This window comes from Tachysurus fulvidraco, chromosome 17 (assembly GCF_022655615.1).
Source record: "Tachysurus fulvidraco isolate hzauxx_2018 chromosome 17, HZAU_PFXX_2.0, whole genome shotgun sequence".
NCBI classification, from domain to species: Eukaryota; Metazoa; Chordata; class Actinopteri; order Siluriformes; family Bagridae; genus Tachysurus; species Tachysurus fulvidraco.
The window spans coordinates 18000208-18028112 of NC_062534.1; the positions used below are offsets into that span (position 1 = coordinate 18000208).

The window sequence follows — 27905 nt, forward strand, 5'->3', positions numbered from 1 at the left end:
GTGTCAAACATGATGGTTGACTCTGAACTGAGTCCATTTTGCTTTGAACAACCTGGGATTATAGTGAATGAACTAAAACACATCTAAATCAACTGACTGAATGAACTAACCAAGCTGATGGGATTAAATATGTCAAGATGTGCAATCATTCAAATAAATGAACGCAATGATTCAAGCAGTTCACATTTAGTAAGCAATAAAATAGTAGGTTATTAACTAGTACTGCTGCTACATGGCTGCATATGACTGCTGGTACACTTATATGATGTGTTAATAATGATCAATCTCCATGTTAACATGGAAAATCAGATAAAAACACTACATAGGAGGAGATATTAAAACATGTAGACCTGTTGCTTGACTGATTACAGAGGAAGAGCAATAGCCCAGCATTGCAATCCTCACTGTCATTTATTTCAAATATCTCACAATAGAGTCAGAACTTATCCAGCTCTATAAACACAGAGACGGAGATGGATACATTAATGAGATTTCGATAGCTGTGTTTGTGTGCATGTGGGTGTGTGATTTGCCATTTATATTTCACAGCCTTCTCAATGTTAGTACAACAAAAGCCAACAGTGCAACGAGCACAAATCTGACATATTGCACAGCCCTTAGGGTCCAGCTGGATACACATGAGCACCGTATGAACACTGATTTAATTCTGTTCTGCTAACAATGTGGTTTTGGCTGTGTACTAAAAAAAATCCTTCATTAAATCGCTCATGAATATAATCTCAAATAATATTTACAATTGTGGTTCTTTTTGCTTTTTCCTCACATACAAGCTTGTGAACTCGCTGCTTCACGATGATGTGCTGGAATGTGTGAAATATTACGCTCGTTCAAGCATTTCAAACATGGCATGACGTTTTAGGACTTTTTTGAGTGGTCAGATGTTGAATGTAAAATGGTTTGCTTTGGCAATTTGCTGGATCTGTTGTTAAAAGGAACATGCAGGAGTTCACAGAGCTCAGGAGGAGCCGATTCTTCGGCGAACACTTAGATGTGTGAAGCTTAAATGCTGGACGTTTATAAGCTTGCGCTCTGTGAGAAAGGGTTTGCGCATGAATCTTTGATCTTTTGTTGTTCGTTGCATTTAAAAAGTCACCCCTAGTAAGATTACACTGCTTATAATCATAACAAATCCTAATAATCAGAATAAAACTGATAAAAATATTCACAAATATATTAGGAAAGACCTTCTTCAGTGCATGTAGTCATTTCTACAAGATACAAGACGTGCAATAATACATAGATATGTAAATAATCATCCAGGGCTAACTTTTATTTATTCTTTTCACAAAAAAATAAAAAACAATCTATCTATCTATCTATCTATCTATCTATCTATCTATCTATCTATCTATCTATCTATCTATCTATCTATCTATCTATCTATCTATCTATCTATCTATCTATCTATACATCTATACATCTATCGAACTTTAAAAGACACCCTATCTGTCTGTCTATCTATCAAATATATATATATATATATATATATATATATATATATATATATATATATATATATATATATATATATATATATATATATATCAAATTAAAAGAGTTGTTTTCTCTGAATGTAGCGTGACAAGAAAAACACACAAACTTTGACCAGAGGGTCTTTTGACCTTTGTAACCCACCGAACCCTCAGGGCTTTGGTTAGGAATGTCCACGTGAAGGAACATAAATTTAGGTGAGCCCCTTTATTCGCACAGTGGGATGTTTATTTGTTTACTTGCCCTGACTTGGGTCTTGGTAAAGCACCTTTGTACCTAGCTGTAGCTGAGGATTTTAAAAATGTGACTAAAATTTGGTGTTAATGCTGGTTTGTAGGCTGCAGGATTAAGAAACTAGTTTGTCACCTCAGAACTCATAGAGGCCTTCACTTGCCATAAAGTCATTCCATAAAATATGGTTTCACGACCACTTAAAGTCCAGGTGCTGGCTGTATCTCTCTTGGGGTGGTTTATATGCTGCCACCGCTCCTGTAACACCCTGCAGTGTTGATGGGAGTGTAATGAGTGCACATCTGTCTCATGAACATGGCTAGTGGATAGTTCAGAGATATTTACGCTAAATGTTAGCTCTTGTTGATAGTATATGTGATTCTTCACTCACTGATTGTATATGTTTGTATCTGCATGTGTGTGTGTGTGTATGTGTGTGTATGTGTGTAGGTTTGTGTGAATTTGTGTTTGAGAATAAAACAGTGTGTGTTTATGTGTTTGTGTCTGCACATGTGTATGTATGTGTTACTTTATGCACAAATATGTGTGTATGTGTTTGAGTGCACGTGTGTGTATGTGTGTGTTCCAACAAGCACACACATACACACAGTGTTATCCTCTTACACACACATACAGTATGCATGCTCACTCTCACTCACATGTGTCGCATGCACACGCCGGCTGACTGACAGAGTTCTCACAGCGGCCAGTCGCTCTCGCTCTTCGCATTTCGGGAGCACAATATGGCACATTGTGGCTGGCGCAGTATGGTGCTGGCTCTCATCAGAAGTCCACAGTGAAATGAGAGAGATAGAAAGAATGAGCCAAATGCCATTCTCTGTCCCTTTACACCCCCGGCATGCCTCAGTGTATTTCAGCAAAGAAGCAGGAGTGGGAATGGCATCCTGTCTTACTGGAACAATGTGCAGGTTTCTTGAAAGGGCTCGCATGCTTTATGCAGCCATGTGTATGCTCAGGGTTTCTGGTGTCTAGTCTTTTTAGGGAAAAATCTGTCTGTCTGTCTGTCTGTCTGTCTGTTTGTCTGTCTGTTTGTCTGTCTGTCTGTTTATATCTATTATATCTATTATATCTATTTATGTCTGTCTGTCTATCTAGTATATCTCTTTATCTATCCTGAAAAATATTGGTTATCTATCTATCTATCTATCTATCTATCTATCTATCTATCTATCTATCTATCTATCTATCTGTCTGTCTGTCTGTCTGTCTGTCTGTCTGTCTGTCTGTCTGTCTGTCTGTCTGTCTATCAATTTATATCTATTATATTTATTATATCTATTTGTCTGTCTGTCTATCTAGTATATCTATTTATCTATCCTGAAAAATATTGGTTATCTATCTATCTATCTATCTATCTATCTATCTATCTATCTATCTATCTATCTATCTATCTATCTGTCTGTCTGTCTGTCTGTCTGTCTGTCTGTCTGTCTGTCTGTCTGTCTGTCTGTCTGTCTGTCTGTCTGTCTGTCTGTCTGTCTGTCTGTCTGTCTGTCTGTCTGTAGCTTCCAGTGTTGAGTTATTTGAAGCAGGAATCTTTCTCTACGTAAACATTAAGCAGTAGGTCACAGGACTTGACAAAACAGGAATTCATTATTTAGACAAACAGAAGCTCTAATGTGGTGCCCTGTGCCATGGTTTAACTTGCCCTGAAACTAATTAACAACATATGGGAAGCTAGTTAAGTGTATTAATGAATTCATTTATTTTAATTCATTAATAAACGAGTATGTTGGTGTAATCTTCTTGGAGGTTTCTAATGCAGACGAATATCTCCTCGATTAACAGCCAGCAAAGTCATTAGCCAAGGTTTCAGCTAGTGTTCAGTACTTCTATTACATACACTGAGCCTGCACTTTATTAGGAAAAGCTGTACACCTGCACATTCATGCAGTTATCTGATCATCCTGTGACAGCAGTGCAAAGCAAAAAAATCATGCAGGTCAAGAGTTTGTGTAATGTTCACATCACACACCAAAATTCTCTGTGACTTTAACCGTGGCATGGTTGTTAGTGCCAGATGGGCTTTCAGAGACTGCTGATTTCCTGGGACTGTCACACACAGTATTCTCTAAAGTTCACACAGACCTGTGCAAAAAACAAAAAAAAAACACCCTACGAGTGGAAAGTCTGCAGGATGAAACACCTTGTTGATGAGACAGATCAGAGAAAAATGACCAGAGACCAAGGTTTTAATACACTGTGCTGTGTAAATTCCTTTTGCTTAGAGACAAAAAGTCTGTCATGGACCAGATCACGATCTAGATAATGTGTGTAGTTCAGCAGGTGGTGAGATTTCAATCATGGAGCTTGCCCTGTTGTTGGTTACAGTACTGAGGTGCGTCCTACCACAGCGAAGCATGTTAAGTACAGTATAAATAGAGCTACATGCTAAATGAAAAAATTTCTGCTTATCCTGAGCTCATAGACTACACAATTTCCCTTCCTTTGGTGTCAAATGAAAATGATTCCTATTGATGAACTATACCAAGTATCTCTTGATGGATAAACACTAAATATATTAAGCATACTTTTTTTTAAAAAAAGCAAATAATAATAATCACAATGATGGCAAAAGAAAGTAAAAAAAACAACAACAAAATGCATCAAGATATCAAAAGAATCATTTAAAAGAATTGTTTTGTGGAACGCTGAATCATATCAAGACGAGGTTCTGAGGTCAGGAGTAGATGCAGTTAAGAGGCACGAAATGAACATGTTTATATTTGATGTACAGCCGATTGGTCAGGAGATGGATTTGAGGTCTTGAATGTCCTCCTGAACCCTGCACAACATATGTGAAATCTGCGCACGGGTGGAACGTCTGTAGCGCAGCCTGCCAGGCAGCTGCTGGCCGTGCTTGCGGGCATGGACTTCTGGGAAACATCAGGAACCGAGCGTCTTAGCCAGGACTGGCAGTAAAGATTGTATGCTTTAAACGAAACACTTGGCTGGAGAACCTCAAGTCAAAGTCATTAATGTCCTCAATAGGGTCTCAGTGAAAAGAAGGGACATTGAGGTCTTTATAGTCCTCCAAGTGTGGGTCATGCTTTAATCCTTGACCGGGTTTGATTGTGTGCATGCTTCGTGGTCGTCTCAGGTTAACGATGGCCTGCTTTTGTTATGGGAGCTTTGTCACCAAAGCAAACCCTGACTCCTAATTATCCCATGTCATTTTTCAGCCTAACTGGATACAATACATTTATTCTGATGACACACATATGGATACATCATGACATGTTTTGCCTTTCTCACAGTAATAGAAGCTAAATCAACACATGTCCCTTAACACAGTGGTTTGCATCTAGCAACCTGTTAAACAAAAGGATCAAGATGGAATTTCTTAGTAATCCTTCGTCAGGATGCGGCCACGCCCGAGTGGTTTGAATCCGGACCAGTGTTGTCTCTGTCAGATCCAGGAGCTGACCCTTTCGGCTTTGATGAGATTTACGCGAGCCGTCCATTGAACCAGGAGCTGGCCTGGTTTTAAACAAGCCTCCTGCTGAATAAACAGAAGCCGTGGAGATCTGGCAGGGCCGGCGTTCTTAAATATGGTCAGGACAGCTCAGGATTTATTTTGCTTCTGCTGTTTCCCTGTTGCAATGACGTCCATGAACGCATGCCACACTCACTTTATTTGTTCATATTGGTAATTTTTCTTTGTTCTCCGTTTGTTCTTGGCTGTGCCCTGAGTGCCGGGTTACAGATGGGTCCTGCGAGGCCTAGCTGTCATTTATGCCTTTAGCTGAGAAAGCTTGGAAATGTCCTGTCAACCCTCATCCTCTTGTTTCTGCCGGATTTAAGAATTTGTAGACTGCGGACGTTTGGCCGTCTGAGCATTCGTCTGCCAGTGTTTTTGGAAATAAACGATCTTGAGAGTAAACAGACGCAAATGAAATATGAAATAATTCATTTTTGTCTGGTCTGCTTAATGTGACGAGTGTTTCCTTTAGCCAGGAATGCAGCAACACGATATGGGAATGATAATATTTACTAAACAAAAGCCTCCCTGAGACAGACCCCCAGCCAGATACAATGAAAAGTGTAACCTTTTACTGGCACATTCCCTCTTTTACAGTGTCTGCCAAAGGTTCTGATGATGTAGATGCTTTTCTCGTTGAACTGCGATACGATCTCTCACACTGATGATTTAAAAAGCTTTGTGTTGTTTTAGAAAACTGTGAAAGGTACAAAGCAAAATCTTTTTAGCTTTGCTGAACTTTCAAAACTCGAACCAAATGTTGGCACGGATGGTGTAGACAGCAGTGATGCTGTGCAGAACAGCCGTAGTTATTGTACTGTAGTGTCCTTAAGAACTTATGCCCAGTGGAGACGTGTGGTGACCATATGACGCTCTGCTGCTGGCGGATGAAAGACGAGGGGGCCGATCTTTTATTTCGTCTAAGGTGGGGTAATAAACCGCTTTATTTGATCTTATACAAGTGCGAACAAACAAGCCTGCGAGCAAGATGCCATCTACTGCAACAAGATCTTAGACAAATAGTGTGTCGCGAACGCAGGAGAGCTTTGCGGTAGGTGTTCAACTGCCCAGAATACAAAGGGTTGATACGAATCATATTAAAACACAGCTGCACGTGCTCACAAAGCTTCCTCTTTTGTCTTCATTAAGAATCCATTGAGAAGTGACTGTTTAATTGAAGGTAGACAGTAAAGCTGTCACGCAAAGCCGCTATCGGTATCTGCGTTTGTTGAGCGTTCTTAATATTCGTGTCTGTATACGAAATCAGAACTGGAAAATCATTTAGGAAGGTTATAGGAGGTTAACAGAATCTTCTAGAAAAGGCTGTGCTTTCAGTCATCATGGTATCACATTATCGCACCTTTATGAACTTGCAGGAAAAAGTTCTTGTAGTAAATAAACAGTTTGGTCCTTTAAGAATGACACAAATCATTCAGCATAAAAGAAAGAAATTTTAAATAAATGAAATGATTGTATTTCGGAGACCCCAGTAGACACATGCCGCTCTGTGGGCAGCTCTATGTGGTGTGCGCTGGATAAATGGAGCATCGACTTTGTAAATAAATCCAAAATGTGTGTGCACCACTGTTAACTTGTCTCCTATGGAAAGACTACGAAAAAGAAGAAACACGAGTCTCACTTGTCTGGTGCCAGAACTTTTGAGCTACTTTCAAGTCTTTTTTGTGCAGTTTTGGGGATTTACACTCCAACACATGTTGAATATAGTCCAAATGAATTAGTTGCTATTAAAAGATTACATAAAACAAATTTAAAAGATTATTTAATTTATTTCTAGGCATTTTTTTTTTGATATTTTAAAGCTTTAAAGCTAATATTTGTAAAGAAGCAAAATGATCTGGGAAAAAAAAACAAAAAATGACAAAATCTTATAAATAATAAGATAAACGCCTTAAGGCTTAATAATTGTATATTTGGTATGATCTTTTTTTTATCCTCTGGGTTCCTAGTCACAATTCGCACCCTGAGTCTGAATGTGAATGGTTTTTTCTTGTAGGGCGAAAAAAAAAAACCCCACATGAATAATGTCACTATTCCTCATATTTGAATTTGTTTTCATTTGAAACACGTTATCAGTTCATTATGAACAATCTGTTCGTATTCGGTTAAATCCCTGGTAGACATCATCCCAACAAACATGTTGATGTAAATCCTTATCAGTTACTCCTAAATGCGTTGTTGGAGGTCTGTTTGTGTTTTATAAAATAACTTACTGCAGGTCCATGTTTTATTACGGACCGAATGATATCACCAGTAACCGTTTAGAATATTAGCTTAACTAACAATTTTAACAAATACAAAGAGCAACGAATTGAAACGATTGTACTTTTGACCTTCTTCTTCTTCTTCTTTCTGCTTTTAAATAAAATAAGTACATGAAGCTGAAAGGACTCAAGGTAATGAAATTACTAAAATCGTTTGAATAAACTCGACTGTACGCGGTTTAGAGTGCGGTCGCCTCGCATCTTGCCAGAGCCGGAATATTCCGCAGATGAAAACCACTCGGCGGGGCAGTCCAAACTCAAGACGAGCAAATCAATTAGGATTCCAAACAGTGTTCCGAAGCTTTGCAGAGGAAATGGAGCATACCTATCTGCTTCTTGCGGACCAGACGCGCCGTCTTTAAAGGAAATAACATTAGATTGCGGCGGGAAACGCATCGCAACGCCGCAAAGTGTGGATCGTATAGAGGCCGGTGTTTTCATAAACATTCTTCTGCCATGACTTTACGGGTTTAAGGGATCTTGTGGATGAATCACATTCATACCGCAGATCAATTCACATTCGCACTGCTTTCTTTTCTATATACTGTAAATGCCGTGTGAGATCTAAAGCAAATTTAGGTCATGCTGCATGCAGGTTCACAATGGTGTACATTTATCCTGCTGCTGCTTTAATAACTTCATGTGGGTGTTCAGCCTCAGGGGGAATTCACTGTTAAGTGCAGAGCAACCTGCCATTCTGCTTGTCACTTTATCCCTTCTAGAACAATATGAATGAGAACAAAAGCCAAACGGTGGGGCAGCTTTATCTCTGACCTCCAGCTTGTCAAAGTGACTTCAGGGTTCAGTTGTGGCAGTTCTTCGCTTAACTCCCCGGGTTGTTGAACATATAGTGTAGCGTAGTGACAGAGAGAAGGATGGCTGGATTAGCAGAGAGGGCAGTTTAGAAAAGGAGGCAGGAAAGATAAAGCTTTTAGATTCATCACTCGGAGCTGGTGAGAGGAAGTAAATGAATGGCTAGGACAGGAATGGCGAATGATAGTACTGGTTAAAACTCACTTCTTTTTTTTTTTTTTTTTAAGACAGATTCAATATCTTTAGGAAAAAAGACAGGGCTGATTGGCATAGCATATTAAACTTCCAGAACTATATCTCTTTACTATTAGTTTGAATTGCAAAGCGTAGTTTATAGTACGGTATGATTTATGTTAAATAACCGAATCACACGCTGAGAATTTAAGGATTAAAGATGAACAGGAATAACAACAGAAAGAAACTTGGATTTAAAATGAAGAATTATTTCATAACAAGCCCTAAATCATTCATTTGTGGTACACGTTCTCTTTGGTGTACCTCTCTGAACACCCCACTAGAGCTAACAAACTTAAGGATTTACAAGTACAGATTACCCATAATGCACTATGAGGTTTTTTTTGTTTTTTTTATAGCCAAAAATGATGGATATGCCTGTGTCCACGTTTCCATTCATAAGCCTTTTCCTGAGTAGCTCGTGTGTTTTGTTAAAACCTACATTGCTAGACGTCGTCGTTCTGGGGCATTTGAGATCTGTTTTTGGCTCGGCTGATATAGAGTATGGATGTATGGGGGGAGAGAAGGATATACATTGAGAGAGAGAGAGAGAGAGAGAGAGACAGAGACAGAGAGAGAGAGAGAGGGGGATTGGATAGAGGTACAATAAGAGGGGGAGAGAGGAGGAGATTTTGTTAGTGTATGTCAAGTCTCCTCAGTGCCTGTGTGCTATAATATGTCTAAAATATGGCTCATATTAGTGCCCCTGATGTGCGTTTTGTGGAGTTGGGGAAGTCTTTTGAAATTCAATATGCCTTTAAATCAGATTTATAAATGTTTATTTATATTATGTGAACCACACTGGGCCAACTGGAGATACGGCCACTATGCTTATGTGTGTGTGTGTGTGTGTGTGTGTGTGTGTGTGTGTGTGTGTGTGTGTGTGTGTGTGTGTGTGTGTGTGTGTGTGTGTGTGTTCTGATTCCTACACTGTGGTCCATAGGATCTTCAGTGCACAATGTTTTTACAGGCCCAAGTACATCTTTATCTTCAGTATATACATTTGTAGATGTAGTACAAATATAGATAAGGTAATTGCATGGAAACAAGAGAACTCCCAGCCTCCAAAAGCCGATTTCTCAGAAACTTAAAGAACTGTAGAAGAATAACAGTATATAATCTCTCGTTTTTATATATATATATGTATATATATATATATACTACTACTACTGCACCAAACCATCTGCAATGCCCGACACAGTCATGACTGACAAATCATCTGGCTTGTTTTGTGGCTTGTAATTAAAAACAAGAGCAGTATGATTGATGCCATGCAAGTGTGTTTGAACGCCGCACATCGCTGGTGGTGATGGGTAGAACAGATCGTTCTGTTTTTGCTCAGGACGTTCCTGCGCGTGACCGAGCGTGGGTTGGCGTCGGAACGGCGGATGGCCGCATCGATCCAAAGCATTGATCTGTGTTGTTTCTGACGTTTCTTTTCTACAAGTAAATCTATGTGTAAACATATGGATTCTATAAACATATACATTAGCAAATCTATTGTACTCTTTCATCTTCTACTAACGTTGGCATGATGGGAAAACAGCTTACTGGGAATGTAGGTACCAACGTCAGAGTTTCCTGAGTGATGCTACCGGGCTCAGGATTTTTTTGTAGTTAAATTGCTGGATAGTGCATAGACACAATGTTTATACTGTCTTATCCTCCTCAGCTACACCATGTAATCGATCTAAACATTGTTCTCTTCCTCTGTCTAGTAAGCAAGCACAATCCTGAGTATATATTGTTCTATTTCATTTGCTGTATGTCTTTGTCCTATAATATTATCTATTTGCCTGTATGTAGAAACACATCATTTTAGTTAATGACCGGCAAAATGTCTTGTTTAGCCTATAGGAGGTACAAAACTATGAAAAAATAATAAATGTTGAGATTGAAATATTGAATATTTTTAGATCATGTTGAACTTTTTTATTTATTGTGTGTCACGGATATAGTGAGGTGCTAGTGCTTTTTGTAACTCTATTATCATTCACTTATTTATTCATTTATTTATTCATTTATTTAACAATCAAACTACTTAATTAATCAAACTATTTTATAATGGCCATGACCTGGGGTAGAAGATACACCCTGGATAGTCCATTGCATGGCAACACACACACACACACACACACACACACACACAGACGCAACACACACACACACACACACACACACACACACAGACGCACACACACACACACACACACACACACACACACACACACACACACACACACACACACACACACACACACACACAGACGCAACACACACACACACACACACACAGACGCAACACACACACACACACACACACACACACACACACACACACACACACACACACACACACACACACACACACAGACGCAACACACACACATACATTTTGACAGGTTAGTTGATATTCAGCATTGTGAAATTTTCTGGTGGTTCAGCTGCAAGTTTCTGTGCTCACGACACCGTGGCTTGGGTTTTATTCCAGGCCAGGGAATCGACCCAGCCAATGAGGGGGTTAACGCTGAGTGTTGGTCCAAAGCCCGGGAAGGGACGGTTGTGTCAGGAAGGGCATCTGGTGTTTTTTAAAAAAAGTGCCAAATCAAAATATGCTGATCAGATGGTCCTCTGTGGTGACCCCAAACAGGGAGCAGCTGAAGGGTAACAACAACATTTGACTAACAGCATTGTCTTTGTTAAATACTGCGACTTGTGGACATAACCAGTATTTTTCAGTAACATGGCTCCACTGGTTTGTTAGTGGTTTGTCAGTCAATCTAAATGTTTATACGTATTGTTTATCGTCTGTCATCAGTATCAGAATATGAGCAATACTTTGCCACATCACACACCCCTACTTCAAACCAAGCCTCCATCTGAAGAAATCAAATCAAAAGGAATTAGTATCTGTATTATTTAGAGGAAATGGATCAAAATGAAAATGTTTTATTGCTCATCTCTGATGGGAGGCAAGGTGGCTTAGTGGATGTCTGTTGAGAAAAGGATCTTGCCTTTGGCAGGGTTTCTACAAAGCAGAAACCAGAGCTCGGTTTTGTGCAGTTCTTTCAGAACCGGACATCCACAGAGGAGCAGTAATGTGTCCTGACAAACTCTGGCGTCCGAATACATAAACATTCAAGCATCTGGAGGTCTAGACTACGAGCATCATAGAAAGAGAGTGCACTGTGATTATACTGTGTTTGTAATAAGTGTGATGGACAGGATAATTAATCTTTCTTTCTTTTTCCCTCTTTTTCTAACAGAGACCTGGACAGGAATAACATCACACGAATCACCAAGGTGGACTTTTCTGGACTGAAAAACCTCAGAGTTCTGTAAGCTTTTCACATCACAAGACTTTAAAATCTCCTCAATCCTGAAGCGTGAAACTGTCAAAACCTTCTACGTGTCCCAATTGTGGTACAGGAAAGGATTACTATGTAGCACACATCATAATATAGCATACAGATGTTTAATCTGAGTCAGTCAGACACATTGGACATGAACGTCTCTGCCGAGCGTGAAGTTACTGTATCATGTTCAGTCATGCTTAAAACTTGTACTGAAGTCTGGGAGACACGGAAGTGCGCACTTTACACATCCACCGTGCTGAACTAAAATAAACACCTTATGGCTGGTCTCGCCATGCCATGCAGCGCACTCGGGTTTGTCTAGTTGGTGGCGCACTGCCAGAGCGAGTGTGTTAGGAGCTTAATGACTTCAATCATTGAGTTCTCTGTGCTACCGAACTCCCGAGGACGGGCCTGTAAAGCCGGAGTGGCATTTAGGTAAAAATAAACATGAAAAAAAAAAACAGAAATGAATGAATGATGACAAGTGGAGGCAGGCTGGCAAAGACTATCTTTAAAAGCTAACAGCTCTGCACTGACCCCTGGGAAGCCTCACTCCCCCTTATCGGTCTGGAACCCTGGTACCGTGATCCCCTCTATCTGATAACGTGAGTCAAGCCTTCACACACGTTCGCAGCTGAAGCCTTAAAGGGTAAATCCTGGTGTGCAGACCCAGAGTCTCCCATAAGACTTTCACCTAGTTAGCACCAAAGGCAAGAACAACACAACGTACTTTGCAAATACCATATGTGTTAGCTCAGGCTTTAAAGCAGAAAGTCCCCTGTTCTCCTCCTTCATCTCCTTTCTTCATCCCTGTGAAGCCTAGGTGTTTGCCTGTGTCCCATATGTTTCTAGAGTACACTTCAAAACCGTCAAAGGCGAGTGAGTGAGAATCGAAGCAAAAGAAACATCTATTATTCCTCACCGCTCAACAAAGCCCATCTGGAGGGGATTGAATGAAATGACTTTTAATGCCAATACATAAAGCAGCAGGAGATTGATCCCCCATTTGTATGAATAAGCCAGAATCTAATTCAGTTCTTAGCCTCATTTGAGGCATACGCTCTAAGATATGTTTTGTTATCAACAAAGAATGCAGTTGTTGCAGATGAAAAGTTAACGAATAGAAATTTTTGCTCCATCTGGCGCATAAAACATTTTATTTTATCTACACCACACCACATCTGAGCTACAGATCTGTCTCTACCTACTGTGTCATCTCTCTCTGAGGAAAAAAAAAAAAAGTCTTGTGTATAAACATTTTCTTTAAAAGGCCGAAGCAAAGCTCCAAATTAGAGGCTCGGGATATTTTAGTCCACCGCTGCCTGATTTGCCTTTTAGTTGTGCTCGAGTATCAGTCAGTGGCAGACTGCTGGGGCTTCCCATGCATGTCACTGCATGTTGGCTCTAATTCAGACAGACGCAAATCTAAACAAGAATTGGCCGTAGAGATGTAGTGCCTTTGTAATGCATCTGGAAATCTTTAGGGGCCCTGTAACATGACATGGTGTTCAGAGTAAAGGGGCAAACCGAACCTACATGCCAGGACCTCACAGGCGTGTCTGACATCACGATCACATTCCTGTCACGATCAGAGATAAATCAAGATCCTGACGAAACGAGGGTAAGCCTGATGTCGAGTGTCGTGTCGAGACAAAGTTAGGGGGACTTTTATGCAAAAGTCATTGATCAATAGTCACAAATCAATACAGGATAACTCAGCTCAGTACAGTAGATAATATGCTGGGCTATGTAAAGTCCCACAGCCACTTTTTTGGGCCCTTGACAAAGGCTCTTATCTCTTAACTCCCACTCAGACATATAAAAAGAGATAAATGTAAGTCGCTCTGGTTAGCTGTGTCTGCCAAATGCCATAAATGTAGTCGATAATCTGTTGGGTTTGTTTTTTTAAAGCGAGTAATTATTGTGTCGTAGTTGAAGATTGGATCTTGGATCGGATAACACAAGTGTTCTTCCTCCACAGACATTTGGAGAACAATCAGATCAGTGTGATTGAAAGAGGAGCATTCCAGGACCTCAAACAGCTGGAGAGGCTGTAAGTATAAGCGTCAAAATTCTTAATACACGACAAAAACATTTGAACTCAACCCCTCGATTTGATTTCTATTTATTTTTCACACATAAAGGATTCTGTATGACCATACATTCTGTCACCTTTAACCCTTGTATGTTGTTCGTATATATCTGTTACTCAGCCAGTGTCCGTGTGTCTGTCTGGTGACCCGCTGCATTTTTTTGGGTTTTAAATTCAACACAATCCAAAATTTTATGTTAAAATACTCTACAGATGTTTACTTCATCCCAATTACAAGCAATATAAACAGCATATATGGTTAATATTTTGCCCTTTATCTTTATTACATCACTTTTTTTTAATTAATAAGGTGCTACTCGTTTTTTGTTGTTGTTTTTTTTAATAAAATGTAATTTAAAAAAAAGAAAATCAAATTTACTCAAGTTATGTGTGGGGAAAAAATCAACAAATTTACAAGGAAGCAAAATTTTTCAAACCTCTCGATGTTTATGAGTATGGGTCCCACAGACCTGCACCACATACAAGGGTTAATGTTTCTAAAGCTGTGAACCTTTTTTAAGGTAACTTTTATTTCAAGTGCAAAACAAGACAGCATCCTTATTTGCTCCCTGCCATGAGACAGACTTCCATTTGCTCTCGCCGGTGCGAATCTTAACACCTCCTGGAGAAGTCGACCACCAGGTCAAACCAAACAGTCAGGCCATTTCTACAGATGGACAAGGTCAGGGAAAGCGACACAGCTGTCTGGGGACTGGCTTGTCAGTGATTTTCAGAGTTTGTGTGTGAATTGTTGAGGTTGTGTATGGCTCTGTCAGAATTTAAGTAAAACCGTTACTCATCGTCAGTGTGGTTAGGAAAAGCAAATCAGACGAGCATCTGCCTTCACTGCAGTAAGCAGCCATGTGTGAGTTTGTTGACCAACCCTGAAAACACTTAGTGCTCATCTGCTTCCTAGCCCTTGTGTTTGTCCGGGTTTAACACCACACATTCCTCTGCTTGTTATACACGGTAGGAATTTTACCTTTTTTTTTTTTTTAAAGCCTTCACTTTTCTTCACTGATCTGATCTGAACAATGTGACTGTGGCTCAACATCATGTCCATAACCAGTGTAGCCATGTAGGTCCTCAGATGTAATATTCATTCATTCATTCATTCATTCATTCATTCACTACCGCTTATCCAAACTTCTCGGGTCACGGGGAGCCTGTGCCTATCTCCGGCGTCATCGGGCATCAAGGCAGGATACACCCTGGACGGAGTGCCAACCCATCGCAGGGCACACTCACACTCATTCACTCACACACTCACACACTACGGACAATTTTTCCAGAGATGCCAATCAACCTACCATGCATGTCTTTGGACCGGGGGAGGAAACCGGAGTACCCGGAGGAAACCCCCGAGGCACGGGGAGGACATGCAAACTCTACACACACAAGGCGGAGGCGGGAATCGAATCCCCAACCCTGGAGGTGTGAGGCAAACGTGCTAACCACTAAGCCACCGTGCCCCCCAGATGTAACATATTTAGTTCAGTTTTCTCAGGAAAATCCTGGAGAGGAACCAGACTCAAAAGAGAAGCCATTCTCAGCTGGGTGACACCAGAGAGTGTGATTAAAAATAATTTCCCTTCTATAACCATATGTAGTCACGTGGAATTTTGTAACCAGGAGCTTCATACCGAGCTTGATTGATGAACCTTTTAGTAAAGTCTGTGTAGGACAAACCGAACTAAAAAAAAATCCCATCAGATTTTGGAAACTCTGGCTGTCTTACATGCACATACTCGTATGTATGTTAATACATTTTCATCATGATTTGCGTGTGCTGTTTCAAAATGAATATTCTATTCAACTTGACACTATAATCTGCATATAAACTTACAGTAAATTGGCAGTTATACAAATTTTAGGAACAGCAGTTGCGGTTCACATTAGTGAGTCCTTAAATATATACATTTGCACAATCTTATACTGTAGGATGTAAATTTTCTTTCCCCCAAACGAACTGTTTTTTCATGGAAACCACATCTCTTGTGTAAATGTTCCTGCAAATGATTTATGAATAAAAGTCGTTTGTGTTCGGGTTGATAAATGAGGCCCAGTGATTGTATTTGAAGCAGCCTTTATTCACATGATAACATAATAAGATGCTGGCAATGTACTGGAACATCAGCGTTAATTTGTTTTCTCAGAAGAAAATCTCGAGACAGTCTTAGACAGCCTAAACCGAGCGACGTCATTTTTAAGGTTGTGCGGTTTTTGATTGCATACGCAGGTTTAGATTTATGGGCCCAAACTGCAGTTTGGCAAGAATCAAATGTCGACACTGGGCAAACCTTCTTTGGCATCAAAGCTTACTTCACAGAGTCAAATTTGTCTCATAGCCTTAAAAGGCTCTACAATGCTGTCGCGTCACTAGTCAAGCCTAACTCGAGAACGTAGGGGTTAAGACTTAAGGGACAGTACGGAAACCTGATATAACTCAGCTAGAGAATCCTTATTCCTTAGCATCTGCTGATGTCATGATGCTGGATGGAGTAAAATAGTGTACAGATGCCAGAACCATTCCTCCAACTCATCCTGGTCCTATGACCCCTGGGTCACTATTATCCCCTTGTCCTTTGATTCAACCCCTCTGTAAGGGTCGTCTGATGAAAGTCGTAAGTCTGCGGAGGCTCATGTGAGGGATAACGGCTTTTTATGGCTTGCTGCAGGAGATAACCTGGGCCATCTTCTGTGGAACACATCCCATTTCCCAGCAGCCTCAGCGCAGCTGTGATCCCTGACCCCATGCTGCTGCCGTGGGCCAGTTTCCATGTTCCTGGGCTCTGTGGCTGGGTTGACCTGGCTGATTGCTCTAATCATCAAGATTGATTGGTGTGCCTGAGTAGCGTTTATATTTGCCCTGTCTTCTCATTGATCTCTTTTTTTTAGTGCCAGGGCAGATGTTTGTGTGTATCCGCTTTCTGTCTGTGTGCAACGTCAAACAGTCCTGAGTTCTGTCTGTGCCTCTCACGCTCCTCTTCCATCTCAAGCACGCTCATGTTCCATCAGTCATTCCACAAAACCAACCCCCTACACACACACACACACACACACACACACACACACACACACACACACACACACACACACACACATCTATGTTTTCTAAAAGGTTGTTCCCACACTGTTCCTCAATGCCTTTAATGCTTGTCTTGCGTTACATTTCTCATTTGTTTTGACCACACTGACTCTCGTCCTTTTCTTGCACTCTAGCTCACTCCTTTTCTCTTTCTTTTTCTCTCTCTCTCTCTTTCTCTCTCTCTCTCTCTCTCTCTCTCTCTCTCTCTCTCTCTCTCTCTCTCTTCACAGGCGTCTGAACCGGAACCGGCTGCAGGTTCTGCCGGAGCTGCTATTCCAGTCCACACCCAAGCTGGTCCGCCTGTAAGTCTATGTTTCTTTGATATTCCAGCTTGGAAAAAAAGACAAATCAAAACAGCGGTCAAACTTACCCCGCTGTCTTAATTTTGATCATTGTCCTGGGCGGGAGCTCAGTCAAATATTTGGCTTTCTCCACAATGCTGTTTAAAGAGGACGTCATAAGAACAGGATTTTGTTATTTGCTGTGGTTTTCCTACTCCAGATGTGGCTCTTTTATACAGGCCGAGGGCCCGGGCAGGCGTAATGTAACACGGCTCCGTTCTGTGTTACTCGCAGTGTGGTGAAGGTGTGTTGCAGGGAATGTTTTGCTTGGACAGACCGGATTCCCGTTGCTGAATTTAATTTTCCTGCTCCAGCTTTGAGCACAGGGGTCAAGCGACACAGAGTTTCAATTCTAACTGCCAGGGAAGTCTTTATTTACAAATTTACGATCCTTATTGAAGAGAAATTGCTCAGGCTAGCCTGGAGTCAGGACAGGGGTTACGTTTTGTAAGTGTTGATTTTGGGGTCCTCTGTATTATCGGAGGTATATGTGACACGTGAGCCACTCTGGGGCTTTTTAAATTCTCTAGCACCTTCCGTGAGTAGCACTTAGGTTCAGAGGTCATTTTGCCCCTGTTTATCCCGCTCTAGTAAGATCTTATTGATGCCATCACACTCCAGAGCACAAGATTTGCGATGAAGTTCGACACATGGATGATAACAACGATCACAACTCGGGTTTAAAGACAGGCCCCATCGTGCAGCTTTTAATATTTCTTCGGTGGATAGCCGAGCCTTTACAGAAGCTACATCGGCAGGCATGATGGTTTTATTTTCTTTCTGTTTCCAGCAGTTTCATAAAGCATTATTGGCAGCGATGTTCTTATTTATCACAATTTAATAAGTGTTCTCTCAGGCTGTTGTAAAGGAGTGGAAACTATGAACGATTGCCATACATGCTAAATCCCCTTATTTCTTATCCGCGCCCCATTATTTAAATTACACCGTTTGATGCTCTTTTTTTTTAAATTCTTTTCTTTGGCAACCTACAGTAGACTTTTGGTAACGAGGGCTGTTCAAGCCCGAGGAAGTTTTCTGGGAGGCTTGTAACTTTGTCACATTTGGTTAGGCTCGGCGGTGCTGTGAAATGAATGTAGTTACCTCTAACCTTCCCATTAAAAACCCTCAGGTATTAATTCTGGATTTAGCAACACGAATGAACATGTTCAGATCAGGACAGGGCTAGAAAAAGCAACCAACTCCTGCTTCTTCTAGCAGGGGTCAGAGAAAGGTAACAGGCTTGTTGTGCCTGAAAGACAGGCCTGAGGTGAGAGGAAGCGGAATCTTGGTGGTCTGGGTGGGTGAGGGAGACCCCAGTGTGGCAGACCCAGGTGTTGTGAGACAGGTCGGGACTGTGGGAGGCAGCAAAGGAGAAACAGTGGCCGTCATAGGGTCACGACAGCCGGCATGCTTCATTTGTGGTCAGTGAGTGTAGCGCTGCTCTCTGCTCTGCCTGGAAGGAAAGTGTGTGGTTGGAGTTATAGACTCTGCACAGTGCAGGCCAAGATATTTGCTTTTTACACACGCACACGTCCTCACAAACTCTGACACGCACACACATGCTGCGCATGGAGTTGGTTTGGTTCGGCTTCCAAAGATTCCTCCTCCCACCCCTACTCACTCATACCTCCATACCGATGGATAATGGGAAGCAAATGAAGAACGAGAGCTCAGCCATGAGCATGCCTGCTTCTATTTATTAATGGTGGAGCAGAGCAAGCTTCCATATTAACTTCTCTTCCTGTGTGGAGTCGGGCCCCAAAGTGCTGGTTAGGTTCGAGCATGGGGTATTTCAGTCAGGAAGAACTACAGAGCTCCACCCCTGTCGTTATGTTGGGCTCAGGTTGCTTGTGATTGTTGTGATTTAGGGCAAAATGGGTGCGTAGCGCATGGGGAATCCTCCTTCGGTCAATTCCGAGCTCTCACTTTCTCTTTAATTTTCTGGACTCAATTATTCTGGCGGAGGCGAGCAGTTAGCCTGTCAGGGCATAATGATCGCCTCTCATGGCAGTTTTTGATTGATCAGGCCTGAAGTTTGCCTGACGCCTGCACGGCCATAAGGGTCTGGGCTCAGGCCAGCTTCCTTCTGGCTCGTTTGTGCTTTTGCTTCTGAGAATATTTGGCGGCGATCTGTTTTTGTATCCCCAGCTATTGTGTTTTCTCCACTTGTCAGCCCCCACCTTGGCAAGTTTGTTTTCTTTTCACAGCACTTATTTATTAGAAACAAATCAGCCCCCCCCACCATGTGGGGCGGAGTCTCGTTCGGGTGGTTTGCGCCTCTCCTGGCTCGGAGCTTTGAACTCCAGATGGGAAGCAGGGCTTGACTTTCTGAGTACTTCAAAAAAACCCAAGCATTTGAATCCAGCCTGCATCGTATACATGTGACTCCGCCACCTAGCTAGCACAATGAATCTCTCATCAGCACTTTCCAAAATACATAATTACAACTGATGTTTTACTCAATTCCAAATGTAATTACCTCTTTACACACTAATATATCTTTAGCGCAAGAACTAGATGCACCAGCAGTACTAGTATTTACATGATAATTACAGTAATTGTATATTGCCGTGTAAAGGAGTGTGTTTTAGTGGCCGCAATAGCTGCCTAATAATGCAGCGTTTCTCAAGCGAATAAACCATTGAGATGTGGCTCAGCGGCCCACGGATTGTTTTCAGGGAAACTAAGCCTCCCTGTATCCAGCCAAACGCCGTCCAAAATAGGGCTTGGTTTTTAAAGGCCAGACAGCTTAGTGATTTACTCCGAAGTCATATTTAGATAAATATAAGCTCTCAAGACTTCGAAAGCACAGAGGGATAGCCAAATGTATCCAAGGAGCTCATCAAAAAATGTTTTTTTTCTTTTTCTTAGTAATCAACTAGCTTTTTTGGAAGCTGCAGGGGAGCTGATAAGACTAAGGAGGAGAGAGTAAAGTGTTTTTTTCTGTATTTTCAGTTATTCTCTAATGGGAGAGCTGTCAATTTGTTAGTCCCTGTTCACCCGGACTTCAGATCGTCAATGGCAGCTGCTTAACCCTGTCAGCTTTCAGGAAACCAAGTCAATAAGCAGAGTGAAATAAATGTGCTGGCATGAGCATTTTTCCTTTGTTTCCTCTGTAGGAATAAATGAAGCTGTTTACACTTATCAAATGTTCAGTTCTGGAATTCAACCAACATTTTTTTCACCTAGGCACAACCTATGACCATAAACGTTATAGCTTAGAGGTTAATATAAACGTGTGGGGCGACTCAGTAGCCAAAATTTCTAGCACTTCTATACCGTAACACCTCCTTGTAGTGAATGCACTAGAACACAGAACTAGAAGTAAAACAAGGTATTTTATAGAATGTTTATATGTACATAACATGCACTAAAATAGAAACACACACATGGAAGCTATTTCGCTTTCCAAATAGAGGCAAAGCATGTAGGTAGAGGAAGTGTTTAGGTAGTGGATCTGAATATCATTAACATCTCTTCCTTTTAGAATTCAGCTGGCTACAAGGCGGATGAGCTTGGATTTGACCCAGGCTGTCAAAGCCGGAATATTTTTATGGATGTGTAACCTCTCTCTCAGGTGTTGGAAATAAGTGTAATCTCATCCAGCATTGTTTCTGCATCCAAGCTCTCAGGCACCGAGAGATCTGCTTTGTTAAAGTTCAAGGGAGTTTTTTTTTTTTAAAGGTATTTTTCCATTGTTAGCATTTGTTCCATTTGTTCCTGGCCCAGATTTTGTTATATGTTCCCCAGCTAGGTTTAAATCTTATCCTCTCTGTCTGAGCTGTTTGGACATCTCTGAGTCTGTAGTTCTTCTTGAGCTGGACGTACATGAGAATTTTGGCTCAGGGGATTGTACTCTTTGATATGCCTGCATGCCCGAATAGCATATTTATGCAAGCGTGTGTATGTTTGTGAATCGAACGCATGGTGTGGGGCCCACAGAGCCACCCAGTGTTCTAGAGGATGCACTGCTCACACAGCTGGACCTCAGTTTGTGTGCTTACAACTGGTGCTGGTCGAGCTGATGGTCCATGTGCTCTCAGTGCTCATGTGAGGTCTGTTCATCTCTGCAGAACCTGCAAACAGAGCAAAGGAATAAAAGATAAGTGTGAGATGAAGGAGAAAACATGCAGGATAAACCTCTGATTAGATTTGGTTAAACAACGGCAGATTACTACAAATGACCTGAACATGTTTTATTGCGTTTGTAATTAGTTAACCAGATGCTCAGACCTAAACTTCCTCCTAGCAGTGTATCTACAGTGAGAGACAAAAGACAGAGCGGTTAAAAGACAAAGCAAGAAATCCCCCATCCAAAAAAAAAATAAAAAAATCCCAGTCACCCCTGTGTGACTTTGTGCTTGTGTCAAATGTGTTTTCTAGTCCAAGCTGTGTGTTTATACTGTTGTTTTTTCCCCTACAATGTTAGAATGAGAAATTGTATCACTTAAGTGTTTTAAAAGGCTCATTATATACTTATTATAACCTTATTATATTATAACTAGAGAAAGCACGATACCACAGTTTCTTATCTAATACCAGTAGTGAAGCCATCAGTTCAAAAACTTCTCAGCTTTATTATGATTTTTTTTTTTTATTATTATTATTAACTGCGGCACTTATAACGTATGGGGAAAGAAAGCATAACTAAAACGCTGACTCGTAGAAAAGTGCACATTTATTCAGTTAAACTCTTTCAAACAGAAAACTAAATAAATGAAATAAAGTGTAAATACAATCGAGTCTTTTTATATGCAAACATTTCCAGTTCCAAAAACAAAATCTCTTCCAAAAAAAACCCCCACAGTTATTTTAGCACCAAGTTCCACACTGCTGAAATGAGAGCAACGAACACACAGTTGTTTTGCTGAATAGCTGCGGCCACTGTTGTTATTGCCTGAAACACTTTAACCTGCTTTATCTCCTTGTGCTACAAGCAATTAGCTGATATTTCAAGCTAGATTTGTTATTCAATCTGGGCTCACGTTTTCTTCCATATCTGATCCACTATTTTTTGCTGGCAACAGCCTCAGTATCAGATTAGTTTCCTATCTGGTTACTACAATGAATGTTAATTATTATTATACGATATATTTTTATTGACAAATAATTATTTGTATTTTTAAAATAAATGGTTAAAACTAAAACGTTATTCTCTATCTATCTATCTATCTATCTATCTATCTATCTATCTATCTATCTATCTATCTATCTATCTATCTATCTATCTATCTACACATCCACATATAAATATGTATAGATATATACTATATCTATATATAAAAATAACATTTTAGATTTAATACACTGCTTATATATATATATATATATTTATTTTATTTTTTTTTTACCTGTTTTTCTTTTTGGGGAAGTCGTGGCCTAATGGTTAGAGAGCCTGACTCCTAACCCCAAGGTTGTGGTCCGGGTGTGTGTTCACGGTGTGTGTGTGTGTCTGCTCCGGGTGTGTGTTCACGGTGTGTGTGTGTGTGTGATCTATCTATCTATCTATCTATCTATCTATCTATCTATCTATCTATCTATCTATCTATCTATCTATCTATCTATCTATCTACACATCCATATGTACACATATGTATAGATATATGTGTACATGTATATGTAAAAAAATAACATTTTAGATTTAATATACTGCTTATATATATATATATATTTTTTTTTTTTACCTGTTTTTCTTTTTGGGGAAGTCGTGGCCTAATGGTTAGAGAGCCTGACTCCTAACCCCAAGGTTGTGGGTTCGAGTCTCGGTTCGGCAATACCACGACTGAGGTGCCCTTGAGCTGCCCACTGCTCCGGGTGTGTGTTCACGGTGTGTGTGTGTGTGTGTGTGTGTGTGTGTGTGTGTGTGTGTGTGTGTGTGTGTGTGTGTGTGTGTGTGTGTGTGTGTGTGTGTGTGTGTGTGTGTGTGTGTGTGTGTGTGTGTGTTCACTGCTGTGTGTGTGCACTTTGAATGGGATAAATGCAGAGAACAAGTTCTGAGTATGGGTCACTTTCTTTAGCTCAGAAACTTGTCTATGCTTTAATACATTTTTCAGTAAAATATCTCAAATAAATATTATCTAGCAGTAATTACTAATCAGTCTCCAGGTTTTTTTTTCTCGTACAATTGCAAGTGGTTGAGCTTTAAGTTTCAGGTTGGCTGTGTCAGGTAGCTTGAGTGACATTTCTATGGTTGTAAAGTTTATCTAAATATTTAGCCATTACCCCCAGTATTGTTTCCAGACAATCAGGTAACCACACTCTAGAGGGGACTTCCATCTTTGTTCTTCCAAATCCCCTGTGTAGACAACCTGAATGGACTCTTGGATCTTGGACATTTTTGCAGTGGATTAGCTGGGTTGTGAAAATGTCTACAGTGGAGGAGGTTGAGAAAGAGAAAGAGAGATGTAATGAAACTCAAACTGCGTCTCAGGGAGTATATTAAAAGTACACTGATGTCTTTAATGGTCCATTAAAGGATTTATCTACAGTTGTAGAATTTTAAAGTGGAACCCTGGCCTGAGGTCGAACAAGACGACATTGCATGTAGAGCAAATTATATGGATGCATGAAGGAAATATTAGGCATGAGATACCTGTTTTGTCTGCAGACAGTATTTGCCTTAGTTGGCTGGCAGGGAATTTTTTCAGGGTTTAAGCTGGTCCAACTTGTAGGTCTGATAGAAAGAACAAGTGTGTCCTGTGACAAAAGTGTCCCCTACCCCCACCATGGGCAGCAACAGGAGACAAGGCCTAATGCGGCATGTTGATTGAGGGCGCCTATAATTTGGGAAATAGTTTGGAGCCATTACACTCTGGGGTGTTTATCACAGGTAGTTCCCATGACAACCGGTCCAGATCGTAATTGGATTTAAATGGGCAGAACTGCTTGCACATGTTTCAAAGGTCCATGAGGAATGCACTGTAATGAATGTGCACACTCACTTTTTCTTCACTGTGTCATGCAGTATTCCTCTCGTTTTTCGTCACTTACCACTCAGGACTTTACTAATCCAAATCCAGAACTGCCTGTATGCCCTTTGCACACATGTCTGGTTAGCTACATAGCTCACAGTTGCTGTGAAAGTAAGAGTCTTTAGCAGGCTTTGAGTTAGTGACATGATTTGTCATTCGGTGCTAAATAATTAAATGATAAATGCTAACAACAATAAAGGAGGAGCTTCAGCTGAACTTTGAATCAGAAATCATTTTTAATGGAAACCATTGAGATAATCAGTTTTATTTATCAAGCTGAATTTGGTGTTCATGAAAATACAAGAACATAAAGAATTCAAGAATTCACTAATGTGAATCTGGGGACACGGTGGCTTAGTGGCTAGCACGTTTGCCTCACACCTCCAGGGTTGGGGGTTCGATTCCCACCTCCGCCTTGCGTGTGTGGAGTTTGCATGTTCTCCCCGTGCCTCGGGGGTTTCCTCCGGGTACTCCGGTTTCCTCCCCCGGTCCAAAGACATGCATGGTAGGTTGACTGGCTTCTCTGGAAAATTGTCCGTAATGCGTGAGTGTGTGTGAGTGAATGAGAGTGTGTGTGTGTGTGTGAGTGCCTGCGATGGCTTGGCACTCCGTCCAGGGTGCCAACCCATGCCCAATGGTGCCTTGATGCCCATTGATGCCTGAGATAGGCACAGGCTCCCCGAGACCTGAGAAGTTCGGATAAGCAGTAGAAAATGAAAATGAATGACTAATGCGAATCTTAACTGATTGGCTTTGATTCATATAACTGGCTTGAAATTATATCAATAATATAAGATAAATACAACAATGAGATAAATAATATAAGAAAACACAAATTCATACATTGAGACAATCAATACTATGCTGAAATGACTGAGCAGGCATTATTGCCAATAGCTAAGTACGGAACGAATATAAAGCTGGTTTTAAAATCGGAAGTTTCAATTCCACTTTCACCTCAGGCTTGCTTGTTACGGCTCAGTCTAGGCCTGTAAGCGGATTTCTGCAAATGAACTTTTGGATTAAAAGTTCTGTTCAAATAAAACTGAATTTTGAAGACTCTCTACCTGCAGGTTCTTCTTGGTTCCCAATGTTGGCTAACAACATTTTTGCTAACAACAAGAAACCCAATGGTTTGGTTCTACTTTTATCATAGCTTTAACCCATCTTACCAGTACATTAGGAATTGACAGATATCAGATATTTTCAATCAGTGTAAACAAATGAATTTATGGCTGCAATTCTGATATAAAATGAGTCAGGAAGCTGTTGGCGATCAGTGTGAGACATTTGTTTTTTTTCCCCTCTGTTGGATAAACTTACACAAAATTTTAGTGGTTGAAGATAACTCCATAAAGTTGTAGATACTTACGAATAAACACTTGGGGCATCTCATAGAGCAGAAATGGGTTTGATATCATCATTTACTTTAGAGAGAAACATTTGTGTGGAAAAAAATGGCATTTTTCTATGAATATTTTGCCTTAAGCAGGTTAGGTAAAAAAAAAAAGAAATATTTATGAACAACTACAAATTCTTAGATCCTTGAGCGTAAACTTTTATATGAGCCATTAACCACTACGATGGAGTATGATACTGTATGTCGAAGATATGCTGAGCACAGTCACCCCAAAACAGGCCTAATTTCTATGTTTTCAGCCTCCGGTAAAAAGATTTTGGACAGAAACAACCAGCGAACTGGAACTAGATCTGTTTAGATAGCAATTTTCTTTAAGATTGAAGTACCAGAGTATCTACTAGAAAAATGATTGTAACTAGCTGATGTTTAGTGTTTTTCAGTATCTGATATGTACCACGACTCGACTCTAGATCAATCAAGGATGTGTATTGTTTCAATCCCACCACTAACCTTTTTGTTGTTCTTGGTACAGATAGAGTATGGGAAAAAACTGACATATACTGTCATATAACTCTGTCGATAATGTATATAACATTTTTTCTGTCTGTTTCTCTCTTGTTTTCACTACATCTTTTCTGCGGTCGGTCACTTAGTCTGTTTTGCTGAGCTCAGAAATCTATTAATAATACTTCTGATTAACTGCCTTCAGGCACTGGCTCTGGAATGTTGAGCTGAAATCTGGGTTTATTTCTTGTATATTCGTGCTTGACGTGCCGCATGGCACTTATTAGCGTACGGTGTAAGGTTACACAGAGGCTGTGCTTTAATTTTAATTCCCGATCTAAACCGCATTTCGAGGTATCAGGATTGAAGGAGGATTGTGTACATTAGACTTGCATATGTTAAGAATTGTGATATTGTTTAGGTTTAAGATTTCCTCAGGTTTGTTAAACCGCTTAAGCCCTCCGGCTCGCCAGCAACCTTACTGGAACTTTTGGTCACGCTGATTGTTTTTGCAAGTGTGAGCTTAAACACAAAAGTGATCTTGAGGAATGTGCGCTTTTTTCAGTGCATGAAATTGCGCATCTAGGATCAAGGCAAGAAAAACAAACAAAAGCGCAGTTAAACCCGCAGTCTTCGTCCTGACTGGATTTCTCCCTCCTGCTAGCAGTGCTGTTGCCTTTCACATGAGGGCGAGGAGGAATTCTGACGGGCCAGCACATTTGTTGCGTGCTGCTCTGTTTGCAAGGATGTGCGAATTGGCGGCGTTGGAACCCTGGCTGGCGTGGGGTTTCTCTCAGGCAGGACAGTCCGTGGTGAAAGTGTGACAAGGTCTCTTTGCGTCATTTTTTAGCTAAAACAAAGTGACCCTGCTACAACCAGGGACTGGGCAAGCAGACAAATATGTGAAGGTTTCTTTAATGCTCCAGTCACCCAGAAAAGGCCGTCTGGTCTTCTTGCCAAGACAGCGGACATGGTTTACAGTCCAGACAGCACATGCCGCGAGCCACTTGGGCCAGAGAGAGCTAGAGAGAGAGAGAGAGAGAGAAAGCTGACTGACAGGATTCACTAGTAAGCTTCCTTTGCTTTGAGTCCACACACAGTTGTCACTTAGCTAATTACAGCTTCTTTTTAAGATGTGAAGACTTTGCCCACAGCCGGGCCCCTTCATGCAACAATAGGGAATGTTGTGGAACTTAGAGGAACTAAGTGGAAACAGACGCCTCTCCTTGGTTTCCCTCGTTGTTGTTTTTCCGCTTTTATCTCCCTGTGCGTCTCCAGAAAGCCAGTTCACATATTCTAGCATCTATTAGTCATTCCGGCCACCGAGCGGTGAGGAGTTACTTGGCTGAACCCTGGAGCTGGGTGGTTGGATGTTATGCAGTCAGAATGCCTGGCTTGGTGCTCCCGGGCGGCTGCTTGAATATGCATGGCTCATTGCTGCCGCTATGACATACATGGGAACGTCAGAGTTGCCTCACAAAATGAAAAGCTGAGAAGTGTGCAGATAAATTGTTACATTCTGTTCATTTTGTTTGGCACAGCACTTCAAACTGGCTCCCACAAGGACTTTGAATATAATGTATGCATGTGCAATTGTCTGTGTGTGGTATGTTGTTTTT

General features: G+C 40.9%; 1 protein-coding gene across 1 annotated transcript in view; it reads left to right on the top strand.

The window, feature by feature from the left end:
* Positions 1 to 27905, top strand: part of slit3 (slit homolog 3 (Drosophila)) — a 165484-nt gene that overhangs the window by 1088 nt on the left and 136491 nt on the right. The window contains exons 2-4 of the mRNA XM_027135848.2: positions 11841 to 11912; positions 13912 to 13983; positions 17341 to 17412. Coding sequence (XP_026991649.2) covers positions 11841 to 11912; positions 13912 to 13983; positions 17341 to 17412 — 216 coding nt within the window. The remainder of the gene's footprint in view (positions 1 to 11840; positions 11913 to 13911; positions 13984 to 17340; positions 17413 to 27905) is intronic.